Source organism: Antedon mediterranea, chromosome 7 (assembly GCF_964355755.1).
Source record: "Antedon mediterranea chromosome 7, ecAntMedi1.1, whole genome shotgun sequence".
Classification (NCBI taxonomy): Eukaryota; Metazoa; Echinodermata; class Crinoidea; order Comatulida; family Antedonidae; genus Antedon; species Antedon mediterranea.
The window spans coordinates 26,295,133-26,316,304 of NC_092676.1; the positions used below are offsets into that span (position 1 = coordinate 26,295,133).

Genomic DNA, 21,172 nt, shown 5'->3' on the forward strand with positions numbered 1-21,172 from the left:
TAACTTAGTTTTCGCTACGTTGCGATTTGCGAAACCGTCTGTTTATAAATAATATTAATGCTAGTCTTATATATCCTCTAATACAATGTTTCTAAGCACTTTACAAACAAAAATGATCCATAAAATATCCCAAAGAAGAAGAAGAGGAACCAATATTCTCCATCACTTGGAAGCTCTCATGAGAGCTCGCCGGAACAGTATTAGAATATAATATAGCAATTTATATAGCGCACATATCCACTAAAAGTGCTCAAGCATCTGTCTATCCTATCCTACCAAAATAAGAAGAAAACGATTTTGCGATGAAGGAAAATAACAAGGAAAGCAAATGAATGTAATTTTTTAGATAGGCCTAAGTTTGAAATTAAATTGAAGTGTACAGTTTTATGAGATGTTTGAAGGTTATCATCATCGTTGTTTCTCTTTGTCGCACTTCGTATAGAGAATTCACTAAAATCGTTAATCGTGTTTCGATTCCTTTTACGTTTTCCACTCACAAAAACACGTTAAATAAGTTGCTGCCTAATAAAAATCAGTTATGTAATGCGATAAAAATAACATTTCAAAACTTAATCGAAAGAGGAAACATTTCCGTTAGTAATTGGCATATATTCCTGTTAAAATATAATTTTAATATCCATTTCTGCGAAGAAAAAAAGTCTACGTACATTCCAATTGTGACACTACAGTAACACAATTGTAAAGAAAGATTTAGATTCGGACTTTGGAAGGAGACATGAGAACGAAGTAGACTTAGCATGGAGCTATACAATTTTATAGCTCCATGGACTTAGTTAGTTCTTTGTCTGACGTCACAACGTGGTTACTTGGCAAAATATAATTTTGCTGCGTATTACGATAGTGTTCACAATTTCCAAGTTATCTGAACAGGACATGCCTATTGATTTTCAAAAAAATCGATGTATTGGTGATGCTTTAAATCTCGAGTTATCTATATCTAAAAATAATATATAGCACGCCCTCTGTTGCTTTTAAATTTTGTACAGTACTGTTACATTTCACTCCTATTCTGAGAGCTTATTTTATGTTATAACCTATGTGAATTTATATATATAAAAGAATAAGCTTTTTATGTCCATATATGTGGGGATTTAAAAGAAATAATAAAGTAAACTAATTAGCTAAGTAAAACAATAAGCTTTTTATGTCCATATATGTGGGGATTTAAAAGAAATAATAAAGTAAACTAATTAGCTAAGTAAAACAATAAGCTTTTTATGTCCATATATGTGGGGATTTAAAAGAAATAATAAAGTAAACTAATTAGCTAAGTAAAAGAATAAACTTTTTTTGTCAGTTATATAAAGCAATATTACTTATGCCATTCTTCATAACATCAAATGTGTATATACACACCTGTTTATTAGATATCAACATCTTTATTAGATAATATACAGTATATGTTTGTTTGTATTTAAAGAAAATGTCTTCACTTTGTATGCATTCAACAATTTATAAAACAAAAGATTAAAAATGTTCAAAAAATGTATTATATTATTCACTAAAAACAATTTTTATGATACAAACAAAAGTCACATTATGGAAATCAAGTTCAGACTTAGCATTTTGTTGACAACCGGTACACGAGTTAAAGAAAGCAAGATTTTTTGTTCCGATATATAATAAGTAAATATGAAATTGTTGTATTGAAAATTACTTTTGGAATGCCTAAAAATTAAGGAAAAATATGTTAAGCTCTGTCTACACTATCAAACTTTATGTGATGTGTCTATTTATGGACACATTATTACTACCATATTTGGGCACATCACACCAGGCCTTGTCTTTTCAAAATTGTAGGTGTGCTACAAATTGCACTTCTCAATACATTCAGGGGTGCTGTTTGTACTTTGGTGTGTAGAAATTTACCAAATTTAGGCGTGTTGTAAATCGCACTCCTCAAGGGCAGTTTAGGAATATGTTAGGTGAGTGATCACTCTTGCTCGCCTTAAAAGATAAGGCCTGTCACACTGATGTGTAGATTGTGACTCGGGTGCAATGATCACTTGCTTTATAATAAATACAATATTCCAGAGACAGTTTTTAGACAGGTTCCATTTCTCAAAAAACGGCCTAGAAAACGAATCAAGAAGCATTTTTGGGTAGAAGCTGGGATCCACTTGATTTAGGATATTTCGACCTCGCTTCTTATGAATATGGCGGATCCCAAGCGAAATTCGGCCATCTAAGCCCTTAATTTGCATAATTAAAAATGGCGGCCATTTTTTATAATTACCCTATATCTCGAGAACCACTAGTCACAGGTAATTAATTTTGGTGTCAAAATGTTTTAAATATATGTTTTTATATTCACTTTAATGACACATTTTCTCAAAAAATGGATGCAAGTCTTATTTCTGACATTTTGACCTTTGACCTTGATTTATCGTATCTCAGTAACCAATAATCGGAGAGACACGAAATAGGGCTCAAATTGTTCAGAAACTATACATTCATATTTATTATAATGAAATGTTTTTACAAAAAATGGCCGATTCTACAACTATTGACCTTTGAACTATTAGTCAATTATAATAATATAACTCTGAAAATTTTGGTCTTATGACATTTTTTTTCTTTTTAAATTGTTTAAAACATGTGTGTTTCTATCCAGTCTAATGGCACATTTTGTAGAAAGAATGGCCGATAGTATGGTTATTGACCTTTAAACTACAGCATAGGCCTACTGTATACTAAATATAATATAATTGCATAACTATGAAATTATTTATACACAATGATAATTAGTAAAATTATAAAATTCACTGCCATCAAATATGATGTATTATGATTTATATAGATTTAAAAAAAAAATTGAACACGCAAGTTACATTTGTTGAAATTTGAAATTACCTGCCATCAATATGATGGAGTATGATTATAGATTTTTTAAAATGTGAACATGTCAGCTACATTTGGAAATTACCAGCCATCAATATGATGGATTATGATTATAGATTTAAAAAAGAATTTGAACACGTAAGCTACATTTGAAAATTACCTGCCATCGATATGATGGATTATGATTATAGATTTAAAAAAGAATTGTAACACGTCAGCTACATTTGGAAATTTGAAAATTACCTGCCATCAATATGATAGATTATAATTGTATAGATTTAAAAGAAAATGTGAACACGTAAGCTACATTTGAAAATTACCTGCCATCAATATGATGAATTATGATTATAGATTTAAAAACGAATTTGAACACGTCAGCTACATTTGGAAATTTGGAAATTACCTGCCATCAATATGATGGATTATGATTGTATAGGTTTGAAAGAAAATGTGAACACGTAAGCTACATTTGGAATGAACATGTTAAGGGCATCAGTTTTGATCATTCATGTAAAGGTTTCCGTCATCTTTAGCGTTGTTAACAGTGGCATAAAGCTGTACATGGTAGTTTTGACTTCTTGCACCTACATCTATAGGTTATGCATCGTGTCTTGCGTCCACAATAAATCATCTCTAACGAAGGAGTAATAGCTTCATTTTTCAGAAGCACTGGTTGAAGTTTACCATTAGATGGTCCCAACCAAAATCTGTTGGTGATGGCAAATGCTGGATTGGCGATACAGCTTTTTTCCATACGAGTGCTTGGAAGTGTACTCTTTTTATATGTTGGTGCACTGCATCGCTTGTTGGAGGTAATGCCACTGGTTTTTTGTTTTTTTTAAACATGGCATGCCTAACTTCATTGGAACTTTTAACTTGACCAACACCGTAAACGTAGCAAATGAATCTTTCCGATTTCATAATAACTTGGTCACTGATAGGTTTTCTCCCATGTCTTTAATTAGTTCATAATTTTTTTTTAATACTTCCCATGCCGATGCCTTTGAGTGACCACTTAGATATGAGCAGGGAAGAGTTAAATTACTGTATGTATGTATTAATGTAATTTAACTCTTCCCTGGATATGAGGTAGTATCGCATCCACTAATAGTGTGGAATGGAATCAGTGCTTTTGCAGAACCATCCGGCAAGGCTTGAAAAATGTCTTTTATAGATACTTTCTTTTTTTGGATGCCCCTGTCATCATCCATTTGGATACCATGCTTTGGTAGTGAGACACTAGAATCACAGTACGTCTGTATCCCTAAGCAACTACAACTGTGTCGTATCGGACATTGGCAGCATGACAAGTCGCGTGTCCGCTTCTCCATGATCTGGTACCAGAGACAACGTATTCGTGTAGACTTTTGATGATTTAACAACTGATTCTTCCATAAATCCACCAGCTGTGACAATTTCTTTGTCTATAGGAGCTTGACGAATCAACTCCTCTGATAGAAATCGTGCCAGATCTGCTTTATTTTCTTGTAATGCCAAAAAGTTCGACCAGCAATTTGGCTGCCTGTGTTTTGGTTCATCTTTGTCTGGTGGTGTCCTTTATCGACAGTTTTAAGTTAGGCATGCCATGTTTAAAAAAAAAAAAACCAGAGGCATACCTCCAACAAGCGATGCAGTGCACCAGCATATAAAAAGAGCACACTTCCAATCACTCGTATGGAAAAAAGCTGTATCGCCAATCCAGCATTTGCTATTACCAACAGATTTTGGTTGGGAGCTATCTAATGGTAAACTTCAACCAGTGCTTCTGAAAAATGAAGCTATTCCTACTGCTTCGTTAGAGATGAATTATTGTGGATGCAAGACACGATGCATAACCATATAGATGTAGGTGCAAGAAGTCAAAACTACCATGTACAGCTTTATGCTGCTGTAACAACGCTAAAGTCGAAAACAAAATATCTAAAAGTTCTGGTATCATATATAGATTATCGTCTTTCATCCCTCAAAACATACTCCAGATTCTTTACTGTTCACTAATCCTCCCTTACCTCACTTACTGTAATATTATTTGGGGTAATACATACCCGTCCTACTTAAACAAACTGTTATTGATCCAAAAGAAAACCGTAAGATACATAGCAAATGCTCCTCCTTTATCCCATTCCAATCCTTTATTTTCTTCATTTGGTCTTCTTAAAATTCAGGCTATTAACCATCTTCAACAGTGTTTTCCTCTATTCATGGCTAAACTCGATCCTGCCATCACACTTTTATGATTTATTTAGTTTCAATCTTAATTTTCATAACCACAGTACTCGGAGCGCAAATCAAATACGTATTCCTTTTTTAAAAACTGCTTCTTTTAAACATAGCATTAAGTTCACTGGTCCTAAACTCTGGGATAACGTACCAGTTAATATAAAAAGTGCTTTGTCTAAGAAGAGTTTTTCTTTTAAATTGAAACGGCACCTCTTATCTAGTTATGTTTAATTATCCTTTCACTCATTGTAGTTTTGATATTTAGTCTTTTCGGTACCCTGAAACTAAAAGTCTTCATTACTGTTTTTGTCCTGTTTCCGGTTCCCGTGTTGTCCTGTTTTTTTTTTCAGTTTCTATGGGCTGCCTTATACAAGCTTCGCTTTTTAGGAATGCTGCCCCTTTTATTTTAATCATATTTACTGTTAATTTTTATTTTCTATGAATGACAAGAAGAGAAATAAATGTTACTTTGATTGATTGATTGATTGATTGATTGATTGATTGATTGATTGAAAGATGACGGAAACCTTTAAATGAATGATCAAAACTGATGCCCTTAACATGTTCATTCCAAATGTAGCTACGCGTTCACATTTTCTTTCAAACCTTTATACAATCATAATCCATCATATTGATGGCAGGTAAGTTCCAAATTTCCAAATGTAGCTGACGTGTTCAAATTCTTTTTTAAATCTATAATCATACTCCATCATATTGATGGCAGGTAATTTCCAAATGTAACTTGCATGTTCATTTTTTTTTAATCTATATAAATCATAATACATCATATTTGATGGCAGTGAATTATATAATTTTACTAATTATCATTGTGTATAAATAATTTCATAGTTATGCAATTATATTATATTTAGTATACAGTAGGCCTATGCTGTAGTTCAAATGTCAATAACCATACTATCGGCCATTCTTCTACAAAATGTGCCATTAGACTGGATAGAAACACACATGTTTTAAACAAAAAAAATGTCATAAGACCAACATTTTCAGAGTTATATTATTATATTTGACTAATAGTTCAAAGGTCAATAGTTGTAGAATCGGCCATTTTTTGTAAAAACATTTCATTATAATAAATATGAATGTATAGTTTCTGAACAATTTGAGCCCTATTTCGTGTCTCTCCGATTATTGGTTACTGAGATACGATAAATCAAGGTCAAAGGTCAAAATGTCAGAAATAAGACTTGCATCCATTTTTTGAGAAAATGTGTCATTAAAGTGAATATAAAAACATATATTTAAAACATTTTGACACCAAAATTAATTACCTGTGACTAGTGGTTCTCGAGATATAAGGTAATTATAAAAAATGGCCGCCATTTTTAATTATGCAAATTAAGGGCTTAGATGGCCGAATTTCGCTTGGGATCCGCCATATTCGTAATCAGCGAGGTCGAAATATCCTAAATCAAGTGGATCCCAGCTTCTACCCAAAAATGCTTCTTACACCATATTTCAGAGGAAATAGAACTTGTCTATTTCATTTGTGGTCTAAAAAACTTTTACAATATTTTACAATTAGGGTAGTATGTGAAAGTGTACCCTATATTTTAAAATTGTTCATTTAATTTCAACATTATCCTCAAGTTTGATCAATTATCAGCTCATCTATTCCCCAGTCCTCAAAACTGCCGTCAGGAAGGTAACGACGAATAATGATTGGAATTTTTCTTGCTCTACAAAAGAAATAAGAGAAAATATATCCCTGTACTGTATAACGTCAGTATAAGTTTAAAAATTAATTCTTATTTGAGTTAGTTATTCACTAATGTCTAATTAGTTAAGCTCTGTCTACATTATCAAACTTTATGTGACTAAAAAAATGTGATGTGTCCATATATTGACACGATGATTTCATATCACTACCATATTTAAGCATATCACTACCATATTTGGGCATATCACTACCATATTTAAGCATATCACTACCATATTTGGGCATATCATTACCATATTTAAGCATATCACTACCATATTTGGGCATATCACACTTCTTTTGTCAAACTAATTTGATAGTGTAGACAGAGCATTACGTACTTTAGTTCTTTCATAGCTATTTCAAGTGGATCAGTCTCTCCTTCTAGCTCTACCATAACTGGGGCATTCATTCTGAAAAATAAAGTATTTAATTGAAGCTTTTATAAATCATTATATATCATTATAAAATACAGTTATCACAATGCAACCTTGCTTGTTGAGTTAAATTAAAATTGTTTGTTTTTACCTCTTTTGTTCTGCGTCCTAGTGAGACAAGTATCTACTTCTAACTAGAGCCAATGTTAATAATGCTCTCTTCATTTTTCCTCTTTGCATTGTATATTAATATTATCTAAATGAATTGACTTATTGAATTTGAAAATTATATGTGTTAATTATGTAATTTGAACATACGCAATTTGCAACGCCCTCGTCCCCAACACCCTTGCACGCTCATATTTTGTCATATACGGTGTAGTGATCCTTTCCATTGGTGCTTGGCTGTCAGCAGAAGGCAGAATCTCAATATTTTCTCCTTCATCACCATCCTAGACAAAATAAATGTTATAACAAAATTATTACATTTGTTTTGTATTATATATACTTGCTAAATCTGGATATATTATTGGCAGGCTTTGAACATAATTATTGCGGACAGTAACATTTTTGGAAAGTTTTGAGTACAGTACAGTATTAGAAGGGAGAGTGTGTTACAGCAGCTGTACTATCTAAGTAAGAGTAACCTTAGTACTACTACTTACTCCTTCATTCTGTAGGTCATTTATTTCTTCATCATCATCTACATCTTCAAAGTTATCATTGAATCTGTAATTTGTAAATAAATATTTAAAAACAAAAAAATTATTTAAATTTTTATTATAATTAAATTTTTAGATTCTTAATCTTAGCCTACGTCTTCCTCTAGCTGTCAGGTTGAAACTACTTACGCCGGCCGCCCTAGTTTTCTAGGCACCCCTCTCTAGTAAGGCCTATTCCACACTTGTTAGTCCACCCCGGCCCCGTCGGCTTTGGGATGGGTAGTTAAGTTACAGTAAGTATCTCAGAAGTAGAATAGGCCTAACTAGCCTAGCTAGGCTAGTTCTACCTACTACTACTAGGCTAGTTCGTGTGTTGTTATTTACCAAATAACTAATTTAAGTTGAACTTACTCTCCCATATCATCGTCATCTGCCATATTTTCGATATTTCAGTGGACTTGAGGTATAAAAATCGTAAATTAAACCGTTTCGTTTTGATCCGCGACGACGACTCGACTGCACGCTTCTTTTTCTTTTCAAAATCAAAATGCTGCTGCTCTAACTAACTATGATGTGTGAGATGTGCATTCCATGATTTCATCTAAATAATATGCTGTAGTTGGTGTTGAATAATCCATGTTAACATAAAGCAAGTAATTCAATCATGTTTTAATAATATATGAGGACTCATTTAATAATATTATAACAACTATTATTGTAGAAGAATATCTCCTAAACACTGATAACCAACAATGATTATACCTTTGGCGTTTCATAATTCTATTTAGTGTAACCCAACCAAGCGGAACGCGATTCGCTTCAATGGACAAGTGATGGTTTAGTTTATATTTCTAAGTTCTCTTTTACTTTAGATTAGTATTGTTATTAAATAAACTATATGAGTAGGCTTAGACCGGTCTTTATGCCATATATATTTTATACTTTCAGTGCCTAATTCACCGAGTAAATCAGTAAGTGTATTTACATGTTAAGTTCAAGTTTTGGTTAAGCCCTAGCTAGGCCGAATATTCAACATTCCTTTCCGATGAGTAGGCCTCACTCCCCTGAATCAGCAACTTTTCTTCGGCACACTACTGACTATACAGTACATACATTAAACCTTAGGTAGGGCCTACCTTATCTAGTCCTCTGAGTGAGGATAGGGGTTTTGTTCTTAGCCAATACATTCATCTTAAATTTTTTAGAGTTTTTAATTTCAGGCATGGAAAACTCATCCACACAGTTGCATTCACACTGCGACTCATGCTTCCAAATGTTCTGCAATGAAAAAGTTCCAGGTTGTGAAATGAAATGGTGTGAACTGAACTGTGGGGCTTGCTTTCATGCATGCAAGAAAGAAGATCACGGTAATGTCTGCATAAACAAGTGGATTGACTGCGTAAATTCCGGGTACGGTTGCCCTTTGACAATGCCACGATGGCAGATGATGAAACATATCAAAAGATGTCCAGCTAGCGTTGTTCATTGTACTATGGAATGGAACAGAAGGATCACCACATCGAATAGTAAGTTACAACTACCGGAATACTCCGCAAAGAAGGTACACACATCGCAACTTGATTTGGCATTGGCTGTACGAGACCAACAGGTGTTACTGAAGTCTAAAAAGGATGAGGATTTGAATGCATCAACGGTCTCTCCAACGTCATCTTTCGAAGTTTCGTCACTTGCTAAGAGACTCACAAATTGTTTTTATAACGTTAAATGTTCACATTGCCAAGGAAGACAGAAGAGGTTTGAAACACGTTATGGACATCAACATGTACATCATCAGAATGAAACTACTGATAATGGAGGGTTTATTGCTTGTACTAAAAGAATATCGAATGAAGAACATATAGAAAACATCCCAACGGAGAATGATGAAACTCCCGATAGTAGTAAAGGTAAAAATGGAATAGTCAACACAAATACATCCTCCACTGGTACATCAAAGGCCAATAAAACCTTAGAACAGTTTAGTAATGGATCAAAGGCCAATAAAACGCAACAAGAACCATGCATCGACATTACATTGGAGTCTATGCCAAGATATCAACGAAAACCAAGTTCAATGCATACATTTTTATGTCAAAAGGTGAGTATACAGTACATGACAGTGGGACCATGACATGAGGGTGGGACCATGGTTTAACCAAGTGTGTAAATGAATGATTGCAATGGTAATACAATATAGCATATTTACAGTACACAGTTTTATTTATGTATTTATTTTGTTTATTCCTTCTAGCAGACAGATAGCAGAACACAAACTTAATGTTACAACAAAATGTGATGTGCTCATATATGGACACGATGATGTCATATCACTACCATATTTGAGCATATCACTACCATATTTGGACAAACTAGTTTAGTAGTGTAAACAGAGCTTAATGTATTGTCAAAGTATAAAACAATAAACCTGTATCTACACCAAGTTCCACATCTAATCTGGATAAAGTGAATGACCCATCCATCGCACCACTGACCAGTCCATCGCACCACCGACCACACATATGTTGTTATATTTTCAAAGAATCATCAATTATAAAATGATAATTTTATTTTTTCTTAGAATTTCCGAAGAGATGAAATAAATAACCACATTCAGAACGTACACAGTGAAATTCATGCTGGTCTAAATGGTTGGCTCGAACCACGCTGTCCTCTGGCACAATATGGATGTACCTTCAGCCAACACCGCTTTCATCCAGAAAAGAAAGGGGCAAAGGTCATTTACAGTCAGGCATTGGAAAGCTTTGGATTGAAGCCAAAACCATTAGGCAGACATCGCAGTTTCATGAGCGATAACAGTGAAGATGAAGAATTGGAGACAACAAATAACCTGAGGTCAAAAGATCGAAGAGAAAATGTCGCAATAGATTTGGAGAAAGCTAGGTACAATCTGAACGGTACTGACTACATTAGTCATCTTCCATTAGAACTACTTCGACACATCGTCAGAATGCTGGATAGCTTCAGTATTTCTTCTTTATCACTGACGTCGCAAGTGTTTCGTCAAGTTTGTTGTTCCTTGTTGGAAGAAAGAGGAATGGTTGTCCCTCGATGGGTCAAGTTAAATAAATCTTGGGAAATGAAATCCATGGTAAGTGTTCATTTTTCTGTTTAATTGATGTGTAGGCATCAGAAAATCTGCCGTCAAGAACAATCTAGAGGGAATGGTCAATTTACACAGATGAGCTGTAACGGTAAGCGGAAAACCGTGGAGCTTGTCCAACATAGAGTCTGTATCTAAGCAAAAACTGTCCGTCATGTGTAAATGCAATAACATAGATTCCATATTTGTATTACTATTACCGCTGGTATGTGTAAATTGACCTTTATAAGGTTTTATTCTAATCTTCTAAAATGCATAGCATTTCTGCTTATTGTGTTTTGCATTGCTTAATAGAAACCTTTAATTAATTTGTTGGACACAAGCGGTCAAGGGGTTACACCAAGCATCATAACACTTATGTGTCCAGAATCCTACAACAAACCTACAATGTACATGGCCGTAACAACAAAAATATACCCCTTAGACTTAATGTCTTGACTGTGAAAAACGACCAGTTTGATTGATAATATTACATCATCTATTACAGGTTTGGCAGTTCTCTACTTCGTTTACTGGCATCTCTTTCTGGAAGTTTGAAGAATCGCATCTTATATCAGAACATTTAAAATCTTGTGAGTACAATAACCGGTTGCTAATCAAAAAGCCAGTTCAAGTCATAATCACTAACAGTATTCCTTCTACACAATTGAGACATCTGGATAAAGACGCTGAAGGACCGAAGTGGATGCCACCGTAATTTACTTTTTGTGCAGCTTAAGTCTTCACTACAAATTAATTTTAGAGCATGCTGGCCAAGCTTTGTATCTACTATATATTTGCTTTGTTTTTTATTATTCGATTGTCATTTTTATGATCTATATTAAGCTGATTACCAGTGATAGGGCGGAGGTTTTTGGCAGAAAAGACCAGTGATAGGGCGGAGGTTTTGGGCAGAAAAGACCAGTGATAGGGCGGAGGTTTTGGGCAGAAAAGACCAATGATAGGGCGGAGGTTTCGGGCGGAAAAGACCAGTGATAGGGCGGAGGTTTTGGGCGGAAAAGACCAGTGATAGGGCGGGGTTTTGGGCGGAAAAGACCAGTGATAGGGCGGAGGTTTTGGGCGGAAAAGAAGATTTTAAATATTTCTACATAGCCTACTATGCAGTACAGTAATAATTAGTTTTTTTATATCTTTTAATTTATACTATGTACCAAAAGATTTGGTTAATTAGTCCAACTGACTATGAACTTATTTAATTAGTGACTTGTACATTTTCACACCAAAACACCGGGGTGTCTCCAGAGTTTTGCCTTTGGTGTGGAAGGGTTATTACACTATGTACTTAGTCAAGTTGACTGACTGAGTAAGTCACTAATTAACTAAGTCCAGCTGACTATGAACTTAGACAAGTTGATTAAGTCTAGTTTATCATTCTCCTTTAAGTCTAGTCAACTAACCAATTAACTTAGTACTGTATAGCTGATTGTAGACTATATACACTATACACATTAGGTGATGAAATGTGTTTATTCAGTCCAGCTATAAGTTGGCAATAAGTTAATTAAGTACAAGACTGCCATTTCTTCTGTCCCCAACCATAATGGAGTGGAAGTTAGCAAAGTCTTACCACCAGTCAGGGGCCTTTCTTAATAATTCTTGATTAAATTATTTCACCTTCGTAATCACTAATCACATACATTTATAATATGTATATATTTATATAGTAGTAAAAATGCAATATTTCTTGTAAAGTTTCTATTCTATAAACACTGTATAGTGTACTCAAGGTGTGAAAAAAAAAGCAAGTATTAATTTTTATTTGGTTTTATTTATAAATAACAAAGGCAAAAGTGACACATAGAACTATTTATATAATAATGATACAGCTATCGTACTTCCAAATAATTATCTGCGTATTCAGTTTTATTATATCAAAGCAATAGGTTTTTCTGCCTTGACAGAGTTAGAACATGTTATATATAATTTCTTAAATGTTCAGTAGAAATAGAATGCCACATTTTTATCATTAAAAGAGGATTGACTCAATTAATATATTGTAAACAAATACAAGAAAGTGAAAAAAGAAAAACATAATATAATTTGGTTAAAATTTGATTCCTCTTTTGTGGAACAGCTCACTTTTAGTTCAAAATTAACAGTTGTGAAGATATATCTTGAAATTTCTTCTGCATTTCACTTTTTTTTTATTCAGCCACTTTCCACACAACAAGCACAGTATATATTTTGAAATATATGTAATAAAAAAATAAACATGTAGAATTAAAATGAGTCAGTTTTGATTTTATGTAAGAAAAATAATATTCAAAAAAAAAAAATGTTCCAAAGTTTCGTCTATAAAAAAAAAATGATGTGCCCATATGGACATGATGACGTCATATCACTACCATATTTGGGCACATCACACTTTTTTGTCAAACTAGTTTGATAGTGTTCAGTGAGCCTAACAAAGAAAATGTATATTCTTTGTTAAAATATCTGTTCCTTTAGTTTATTATATTGAAAGATGATGGTTATAAATAGCAGCGAATAACGTCGTGCGAATGTCATTCTCTTTATCCGATTGTCCCGAAGTTTCCCCGTATTCTCTGTTTTATATACGTGAAAGGAGTTTTACTCAGTTGCATCCGTTTGCTCGTAAAGCCTGTTTTCCTGTCGACAATAATCGGTGATCTTCTACGTAAACATTGAAATGGTAACGATTTACAGGAAAAGGTACTCGCTATTATCATTTCAACTTGATCGTTTTCAAACGATCGTCGTTGAACTTGTAACGATTAACGATGATAGCGTCGATTAACGATGATAGCGTCGACTAACGTCGACAGGAAAACAGCCTTAAACAAAATTCCATTATCTCAATATTGTTCTGGCGAATTCCTTTACGAGTATGTATTTGGAAATAAAGGCATATTATTACTATTAGTAGATGTCATATTTCTTTCAAATGGTAACTGATACATATTTCTGTCCTTCGGCGAATTGTTTCTCGTAATCTGATGAGTTTTCTTTTTTCTCTCTCTTTTCCTTAACGAAGATGATGAATCTGAGAAACCATGCTGATACAGTTGTCGTACAGAATTTGTCGAACTGGTATCGGTCTATGAGAAAAATAATACAGTTTTTTTATTTTCGTTATTTTCGCCATTTGTCCCACGAGGCTGCACAATTATTATTATTGTATAGGTCTATTAATACAAAAATTGTGTGATTAAAAAGGTGGTAAGTCAAAATTGGCGTTCTGTAAGACTAACTTGTAGGTAGGCTAATAAATAAATTACAGGTTTATGCGCATTAAAATGCTGATGAAATGGTACCTAATTTTGTTACAGGGGCGTATATTTATTGGTGTTGAAAATGAAGCTAGCTGCGTTCGCTTTTGAACGCAGCACACAACGCAGTACACAAAACGGAAGAAGTGCGCACCGCAAATAATTTCGATCATGGAACTGTCGCTTGTGATTGGTTAGCTCACTTACGTTATGTTGCGTCCAAATGGAAACTAATTATAATAAACCGTACAATGATTTACCTGGTTTGAATGTGAATGATAGAACGCATCATAAATGATGTCACTCATTACTGGTTTATTGAATTGCTCATGTGAAACATAGTTGCTACCGCGTTCGTTACTTGGTGAAATGTTATCAACTTGTTCCAATATATTTTTACTTTCAAAGACATTTGGGGGGAAAAGATTGTTGGAATACGGTGAACTGTATGACGTGTCAAAAGTATCTGGCACTGATTGCTTTTCTGTAAATAAAGTTAAAAACATGTTTTTTCAGGAAAGACGTATATGTCTGTCCACAATTTAGTCCAGTTGCTTGATGAAGCGTGTTAATTTTTTTTTCATACGCATCCAACAGCGAGGAATAAATTATGGATAAACTATTTATTCATTTATCATGCTTTAAACTAAGTCTCACTTGAGGCTTAGGGAGTGGAGTCTGCACTAGGTCAGGATTGAACCCCGGAATTTGGGATTGGAGGGCAAGCATGTTAACCACCAAGCTATCCTTACCTACAAATGTTTGTCGTTTGAGTCCTTCCTTCATATCGTCTGCTCTTGATTGGGCCAATAGCATTCCAATAGTGTATGTGACGTAGTCATCAAACATCAAATGTATTAAATGATAAGATCCTAATAAACAAAATAATACATATACACGTAATTACAATAAGAATGATTTGTGAGACAAGCGTTACGAGTAAAAGATTGATCAAAAACATACCAAAACTGGGAGCACTGTGTAAGGTAAGGTCACGTATGATTCGCGTACTGACACTGGACCAGTTTAATAAAAAGCACCTTGCGAGTTTTTGTAACTTCTGAGAACTTTCTGTTGATGGCTAAAAGATTTTTAAGAAAAATTATTATTACTTACTTATTTATTTATGCCTACTTACTTACTTAGGCCTATTTATTTTTGTTTTTACAGAAACATTGAAATATTAATATATATTCTCTAGATTCTTAAGATTCAATATTTCGACAATGTGTTTAATAAAACAAATTGGCCCGTAGACCTACTGTATATTGTACTTTTTGTTTATTTTTACTGTATTTGTACACCATACCTGGACAATACATCTTTTTATAATTGAATCCAGCCATTCTGTGTATGCCTCTATCGATGCATGCTCATCCAGTAAGCATCCAAATTCTTGATAAACTAATAAAAAAGACAAAAATCTTTATAAGAATGAAATGGCAGAAACTTTTTAGTTCACGATGTGGCACGTTTATAGTATTACTCCGCCAAATTGCAGACTACATGATCGGGACTATTGACCAATCAGATCAATGGATTTTTTGGTTAGCAGTCTGGCGATTTTTTTGACTGTACATGGGAGCATAAGCGAGTCAAAATGGTGAGTAATATACTGTTTTTGTAATGTTTATATACACAATACATGTATATTATATTTGTTATGTTATTTAAGATACAAAATATGTAGTCAAATTTAGATTTAGGTAGTTATATAACTATAGATGACTAGATTTTGCTAGGCCTCTGCTTAGATTGTTCACGTACGCGTAGCGTGCTTAGCGGCTCGAGCATGGTCTTACTTACCATTTTTCTGAGCTTAGCCTAGCAATTCTGTTTCTTCGCACTTATGTAGGCCTACTAATGTGCTTATTTTATATGTTATATTTTCAATGTTATTTAAAACACATTGAATGTATTCATAGGACAAATTAGTTAATTAAATAGTAGGCCTGGCTACTAGAATGTGCTAGGCCTCTTCCAAATTCTAGGCCTACATGCGTCGTACTTTTAGCGCCTCTCTGTGGGTGAGGCCGCTGATCTTATCGAATCACTGGGTGTAGCCTAGTTAAAATAATTTAGAGCTACTGTTTGCTGACAGTCAGACAGTATAATCGTTGTAACACTTACTATCATTGATTAATACCACTGTATCTTCACATCTCTGTTCGCCTAATGTGTACATAGTCTGTTGTAAGATGTCTGGAAAGTCTACAAGTTCCCAATCCTCTAACATTTGAGATACTATATCAGAATTATTGATTACAGTCTTTGACGCCTGTAATACAACAAACAAAATAATAAGAAAACAATACTGCTGCTTTAGTATGTCAATCTTTCTGTACCTTTATGGTACAAAGGTAAATAATGTGTTTGTGTTTAACTACGTCGTATTTAAGATGTATTTATTCATGCCCTATAACCCACTGTTATTTATGTTAATGTAGACTTACCTGGCATAGATGATTAAGTGAAGTTTGAAGCTTTAATAGTTCCGTGAACCCCTTTGAAACTAAAAAATAAATCAAATATTATACACACTTATAATTATCTTCAAAATAATCGAACATATTATTATATGTGACTTAGGTGTAGGATCTTTCAGCGGGTTATGCGTAGAGTTGGAGTGTAAAAGTTTAGTTTGTGTCAACGAATTGTTCGAGAAAATAAAACGTTTTTCAGGGGAAAAAAAGAACATAAGAGTGTCATTTTCATGCATCGGCTTCACATTCCTTGAGACCCTAGATTTACCTTGAAATTTAACCGATCTTAAGTTCTCTGGTAGATTACTGAGGGAGAATTTCAGCCAGTCATCAAGCTCGTATGCAAATTTCCGAATCACCTGTGTCAGGCTATCTGGTAGAGCTTGCACTACAGACGGCATCAGAACGCTTGCTATGGCCTGTAAGATTAGAATTAGGAGAACATAAAGCTCTGTCTACACTATCAAACTAGATTTAAAATGTGTGATGTGCCCAAATATGGTGGTGATATGCCCAAAATGGTAGTGATATGACATCATCATGTCCATTATAGGCACATTTTTTTTGTCACGTTCAGTTTAATAGTGTAGATAGAGCTTTAAAATAAGAATGTTATAAATGTGTTCTTAATGTTTACTTTTTGAATCCCATTATTGTTTGTGTATTGCAAATTACCGATTGAATTTGCGATTGTTTTGTCTTAGCGTTTTGTGGCGTGAGGCCCCATTTATTTTCAGCATAATATGCTGATTCAGGTTATCTTCATTACACAAGGTTCAATACAAACATTAAATTACCAAAATACCTTGTATAGAATTGAATCGCAAACGCCGACAATATTAACGACGGCAGTCGAACCAAGTATTGGTACAATGTGGGATGGCATTCCTTGCCAGAAATGAAGTAAATAGCTCTGAACTTCGTCAAAATTAGCTCGTATTACAGTATCCAATATTCGTTGACAGTGTGTTCTGTACATCATGATGAACGTTGAAACCTGTAGTTAATGTATACAATGTTATCACAATTGTTTTCATCATAATCATTATTGTCATCATCATTATCATCATCATCCTATGTCATCATCATCATCATAATGTCATCATCATCATCACCATCACCATCATCATGTCATCATCAATCATCACCTTCATCCACCATCATCATCTTCACCACCGTCATTATGTCATCATCATCTTCACCACCATCATCTTCACCACCATCATTATGTCATCATCATCTTCACCATCATCATCTTCACCACCATCATTATGTCATCATCATCTTCACCATCATCATCTTCACCACCATCATTATGTCATCATCATCTTCACCATCATCATCTTCACCACCATCATTATGTCATCATCATCTTCACCATCATAATAATAATAGTTCATTCTTATATACAGTAGCGCTCTACAAGCAAGCTTCTCTAAGCGCTGAACATTATTCCCCAGTCATTTTTTGGATCAAACACGTATGGAAACATACTCCCATAATGCAGCTAGTAATCAGCGCAAAGTTGTGTCTTGATCTAACCGGGTACCCATTTACACACCTTCATCTTCACCATCATCATCACCATCATCATCTTCACCACCACCATATGTCATCATCATCTTCACCATCATCATCTTCACCACCATCATATGTCATCATCATCTTCACCATCATCATCTTCACCATCATCATCATCACCATCATCATCTTCACCACCACCACCATAATGTCATCATCATCTTCACCATCATCATCTTCACCACCACCATAATGTCATCATCATCTTCACCATCATCATCTTTACCACCATCATAATGTCATCATCATCTTCACCACCACCATCATCAGCTTCACCAGCACCACCCTAATAATTATTAGCGAATTATATTCACCAATTTCGCCTTTACGCCATTTTATTAATACAGTGATCGTCAATTGCTAACTTAATTAATTACTATTAAAAAAATAAACAACCTTGGTTTCGGATACATTTGGTGGTAGAACGATATCTTTTATATCTGGAAATTCTGGCAGAAGAGTTCCGAGCTTCGATCGAGGTGAGTAAGCAATGTTTTGTTTTCCTGAATCCTTCTTGGTTGATTCACTCCCAACACTAAAATGAAAATGATAAATAATGACGCAAATTCTTAATCTTATCTGTTATTTCAATGCTGTGATCTTGAGTTAATTTCACTTCGTGGGTTTTTTACGCATACCTATACCAATTAAACACAATCTGTTGTCGAATATGCTACAATGGAATTATGCTTGTAAGTGACAATGAATTGTGATGCAAAACGAAAAAAAATCCTACCCTGTTACACCGTTCTTTGAATAAACAGCTTCGTAATACGCTGACGATTCTCGAATGGCTATACCATAATAATGATACCTAAATTAAAACAATATATTATATTCTTCATCATAAATACCTATGTTTTATATACACACTCACAACACAATCATATTGATTGTTGTGACTTCCACCAATACAATTATAATGATGGCTCAGAGGAAAAGAGAATTGAAATAACGAACATTAGTATTAATATAATGATATTGTTTCTTACTTGGACTGGCCTCTTGTTCCTAAACGTCTTGTAGTTAGTTGAGAAAATTGTTGACGTATAATCTAATGAAGAAAAAACGGTAAATTTAGCAATGATTTGGCTTAAGTGCTATTTATTAGTAATGTAATGTAATGTTGTTGCTGAGAGAAAAAACAGAAAAAAATTACAAACAAAAAAGATGGGTTTTTAAGAGTTTTTAAAAGATCTTGCTTAGACACCCGAGTCCAATAACAAACTTGGGATCGGAATTTTCAAATTTTTCGAAACTGTAGTTCAACTCTTAGGAGAACATTCAACTTTTTATGAGACCCACACAAGTAAAACGTGAGATTACCTTTCCAAAACTGGCAGCGTTCACGGGTACCGTGTCTGTTTTCTCACAGAAATCTAAATAATGCAAATATAACGAACTTCTCGGGATGCACACTCCTTGCGCGAGTTCGTAGTTTTCATCAAGCCACTCGAGGGTTAGCGGCGTGGAATGTGGCTTGCTTCCTTTGGACCTACGCCTTTGTACCTCTACAGAAAGATTAAATAAACGTCTTGTTTAGTGAAGCTCTCTGTCCACACTATCAAACTTTATGTGACAACAAAATGTGATGTGACCATATCACTACCATATTTGGGGATATCAATACCATATTTGAGCACACCACACTTTTTTTTGTCAAACTAGTTTGATAGTGTAGACAGAGCTTAACGCATGTGGGTTTAACTGCATCAAACAGAACTTAGTTCCCACAAACCCATTATAATTACACCGAGCATCTAGCATTGTCTTCTTGTTTACACGCAGATTCTACGTTTAACACCTTCAACAAAACCTTAGTGTAAGGATAAGCATTCTAACCCTGCGCTAAGGGGCTAACATTCTTTAATATCCATGAGAAAGAAACTCAATTCAACTCTTCAATTGTCATTTTTGTCATCAAGGAGTACCATTAGGCACCTGTATATACATATAAGTTTCATTGTATTTATTAAAGTTTAACAAAATTATTTTTGTTACTCCAAATCATGTTTAAACAAATTTGCTGTCGTTAATATAAATTAAAGATTAATCACAATATTTAATTTGCGGTTAGTGTTCGTTAAAAAAAAACACGAAAAGCGAAAAGAGAAAAAAACAGCATCCGCATGCTTCTTGTATATATTAATTTGTTTACAAAATACAGGATTTTTTTGATTTCAAATCAATATGATCAATATGAATCAATAATAATCAATATGATCAATAAGAATCAATAATAATCAATATTATTAATAATCACATATTAATAATCATATCAATATAATAATATAAATATAAATATTATTATTACCTTTGAATGCCTCGAGCTCCATATTTTATATATTTTCACTGCCCTACAAAATAATAACACCAACCTTGACATTGTAAAACAATTAGGTATTTATTTAAATATTATTATATCCCTAAGATCAGTTGATTCATAAATGTTATCCCATAATAATAATAACCGTATACATGACGTAGTATTATTTCCTTAAAGGATAGTGTAGGAATAATCCTAAATATATTTATTTAGGCATATGTAAAATATTATAAAGAATATTTATATTAATAGTCTAATTAATCATTTTTTATTGTAGAGAGATTGATAGGCACTCTCTAAACTCTTGGACCTCCGCTTATTAATAGTAGGGCCTAGGCCTAAGGGTAAAAAATTACAATATGCGTATATCCAACGTTACGTATCATAAGCTTGAGTGTGTTTAGTAAGTAATAGTAAGTAATATTTATTGCTTTCCAAATACAGTACAAATAAATAAAACAGTATAATGTAAATGAAATAAAAAGAGAAACATTAAATATAAAAATACAAGACTAGACAAGAAAATAAGCATGGAAAGCAGGGGATGGCCCTTTAAGCCTAGAGGCTTGTTTCCAAAGGGGTCCGCACGAAAC

The 21,172-nt window shown here is 33.8% G+C and overlaps 3 protein-coding genes across 3 annotated transcripts; 1 reads left to right on the plus strand and 2 right to left on the minus strand.

Moving 5' to 3' along the window:
- Nucleotides 1-5,861: 5,861 nt before the first annotated feature.
- Nucleotides 5,862-8,395, minus strand: LOC140054379 (DNA-directed RNA polymerases I, II, and III subunit RPABC2-like). The gene is made up of 5 exons (XM_072099357.1): nucleotides 8,250-8,395; nucleotides 7,842-7,905; nucleotides 7,495-7,628; nucleotides 7,141-7,212; nucleotides 5,862-6,779 (listed from the first exon to the last, which is right to left on the minus strand). The coding sequence occupies exons 1-5, from the start codon at nucleotides 8,273-8,275 to the stop codon at nucleotides 6,686-6,688; spliced, it is 390 nt and encodes a 129-aa protein (XP_071955458.1). The 5' UTR covers nucleotides 8,276-8,395; the 3' UTR covers nucleotides 5,862-6,685.
- A 265-nt stretch (nucleotides 8,396-8,660) lies between these two features.
- On the plus strand, nucleotides 8,661-13,126 carry LOC140054072 (F-box only protein 30-like). The gene is made up of 4 exons (XM_072098907.1): nucleotides 8,661-8,809; nucleotides 9,059-9,936; nucleotides 10,417-10,947; nucleotides 11,447-13,126. The coding sequence occupies exons 2-4, from the start codon at nucleotides 9,061-9,063 to the stop codon at nucleotides 11,654-11,656; spliced, it is 1,617 nt and encodes a 538-aa protein (XP_071955008.1). The 5' UTR covers nucleotides 8,661-8,809; nucleotides 9,059-9,060; the 3' UTR covers nucleotides 11,657-13,126.
- A 636-nt stretch (nucleotides 13,127-13,762) lies between these two features.
- Nucleotides 13,763-19,995, minus strand: LOC140055567 (transcription factor RFX4-like). Its single transcript, XM_072100902.1, has 14 exons — nucleotides 19,992-19,995; nucleotides 19,580-19,764; nucleotides 19,246-19,307; nucleotides 18,990-19,067; nucleotides 18,650-18,788; nucleotides 17,478-17,669; nucleotides 16,941-17,091; nucleotides 16,643-16,701; nucleotides 16,320-16,467; nucleotides 15,499-15,593; nucleotides 15,153-15,270; nucleotides 14,942-15,061; nucleotides 14,450-14,673; nucleotides 13,763-14,018 (listed from the first exon to the last, which is right to left on the minus strand). The coding sequence occupies exons 1-14, from the start codon at nucleotides 19,993-19,995 to the stop codon at nucleotides 13,800-13,802; spliced, it is 1,794 nt and encodes a 597-aa protein (XP_071957003.1). The 3' UTR covers nucleotides 13,763-13,799.
- Nucleotides 19,996-21,172: the final 1,177 nt, after the last annotated feature.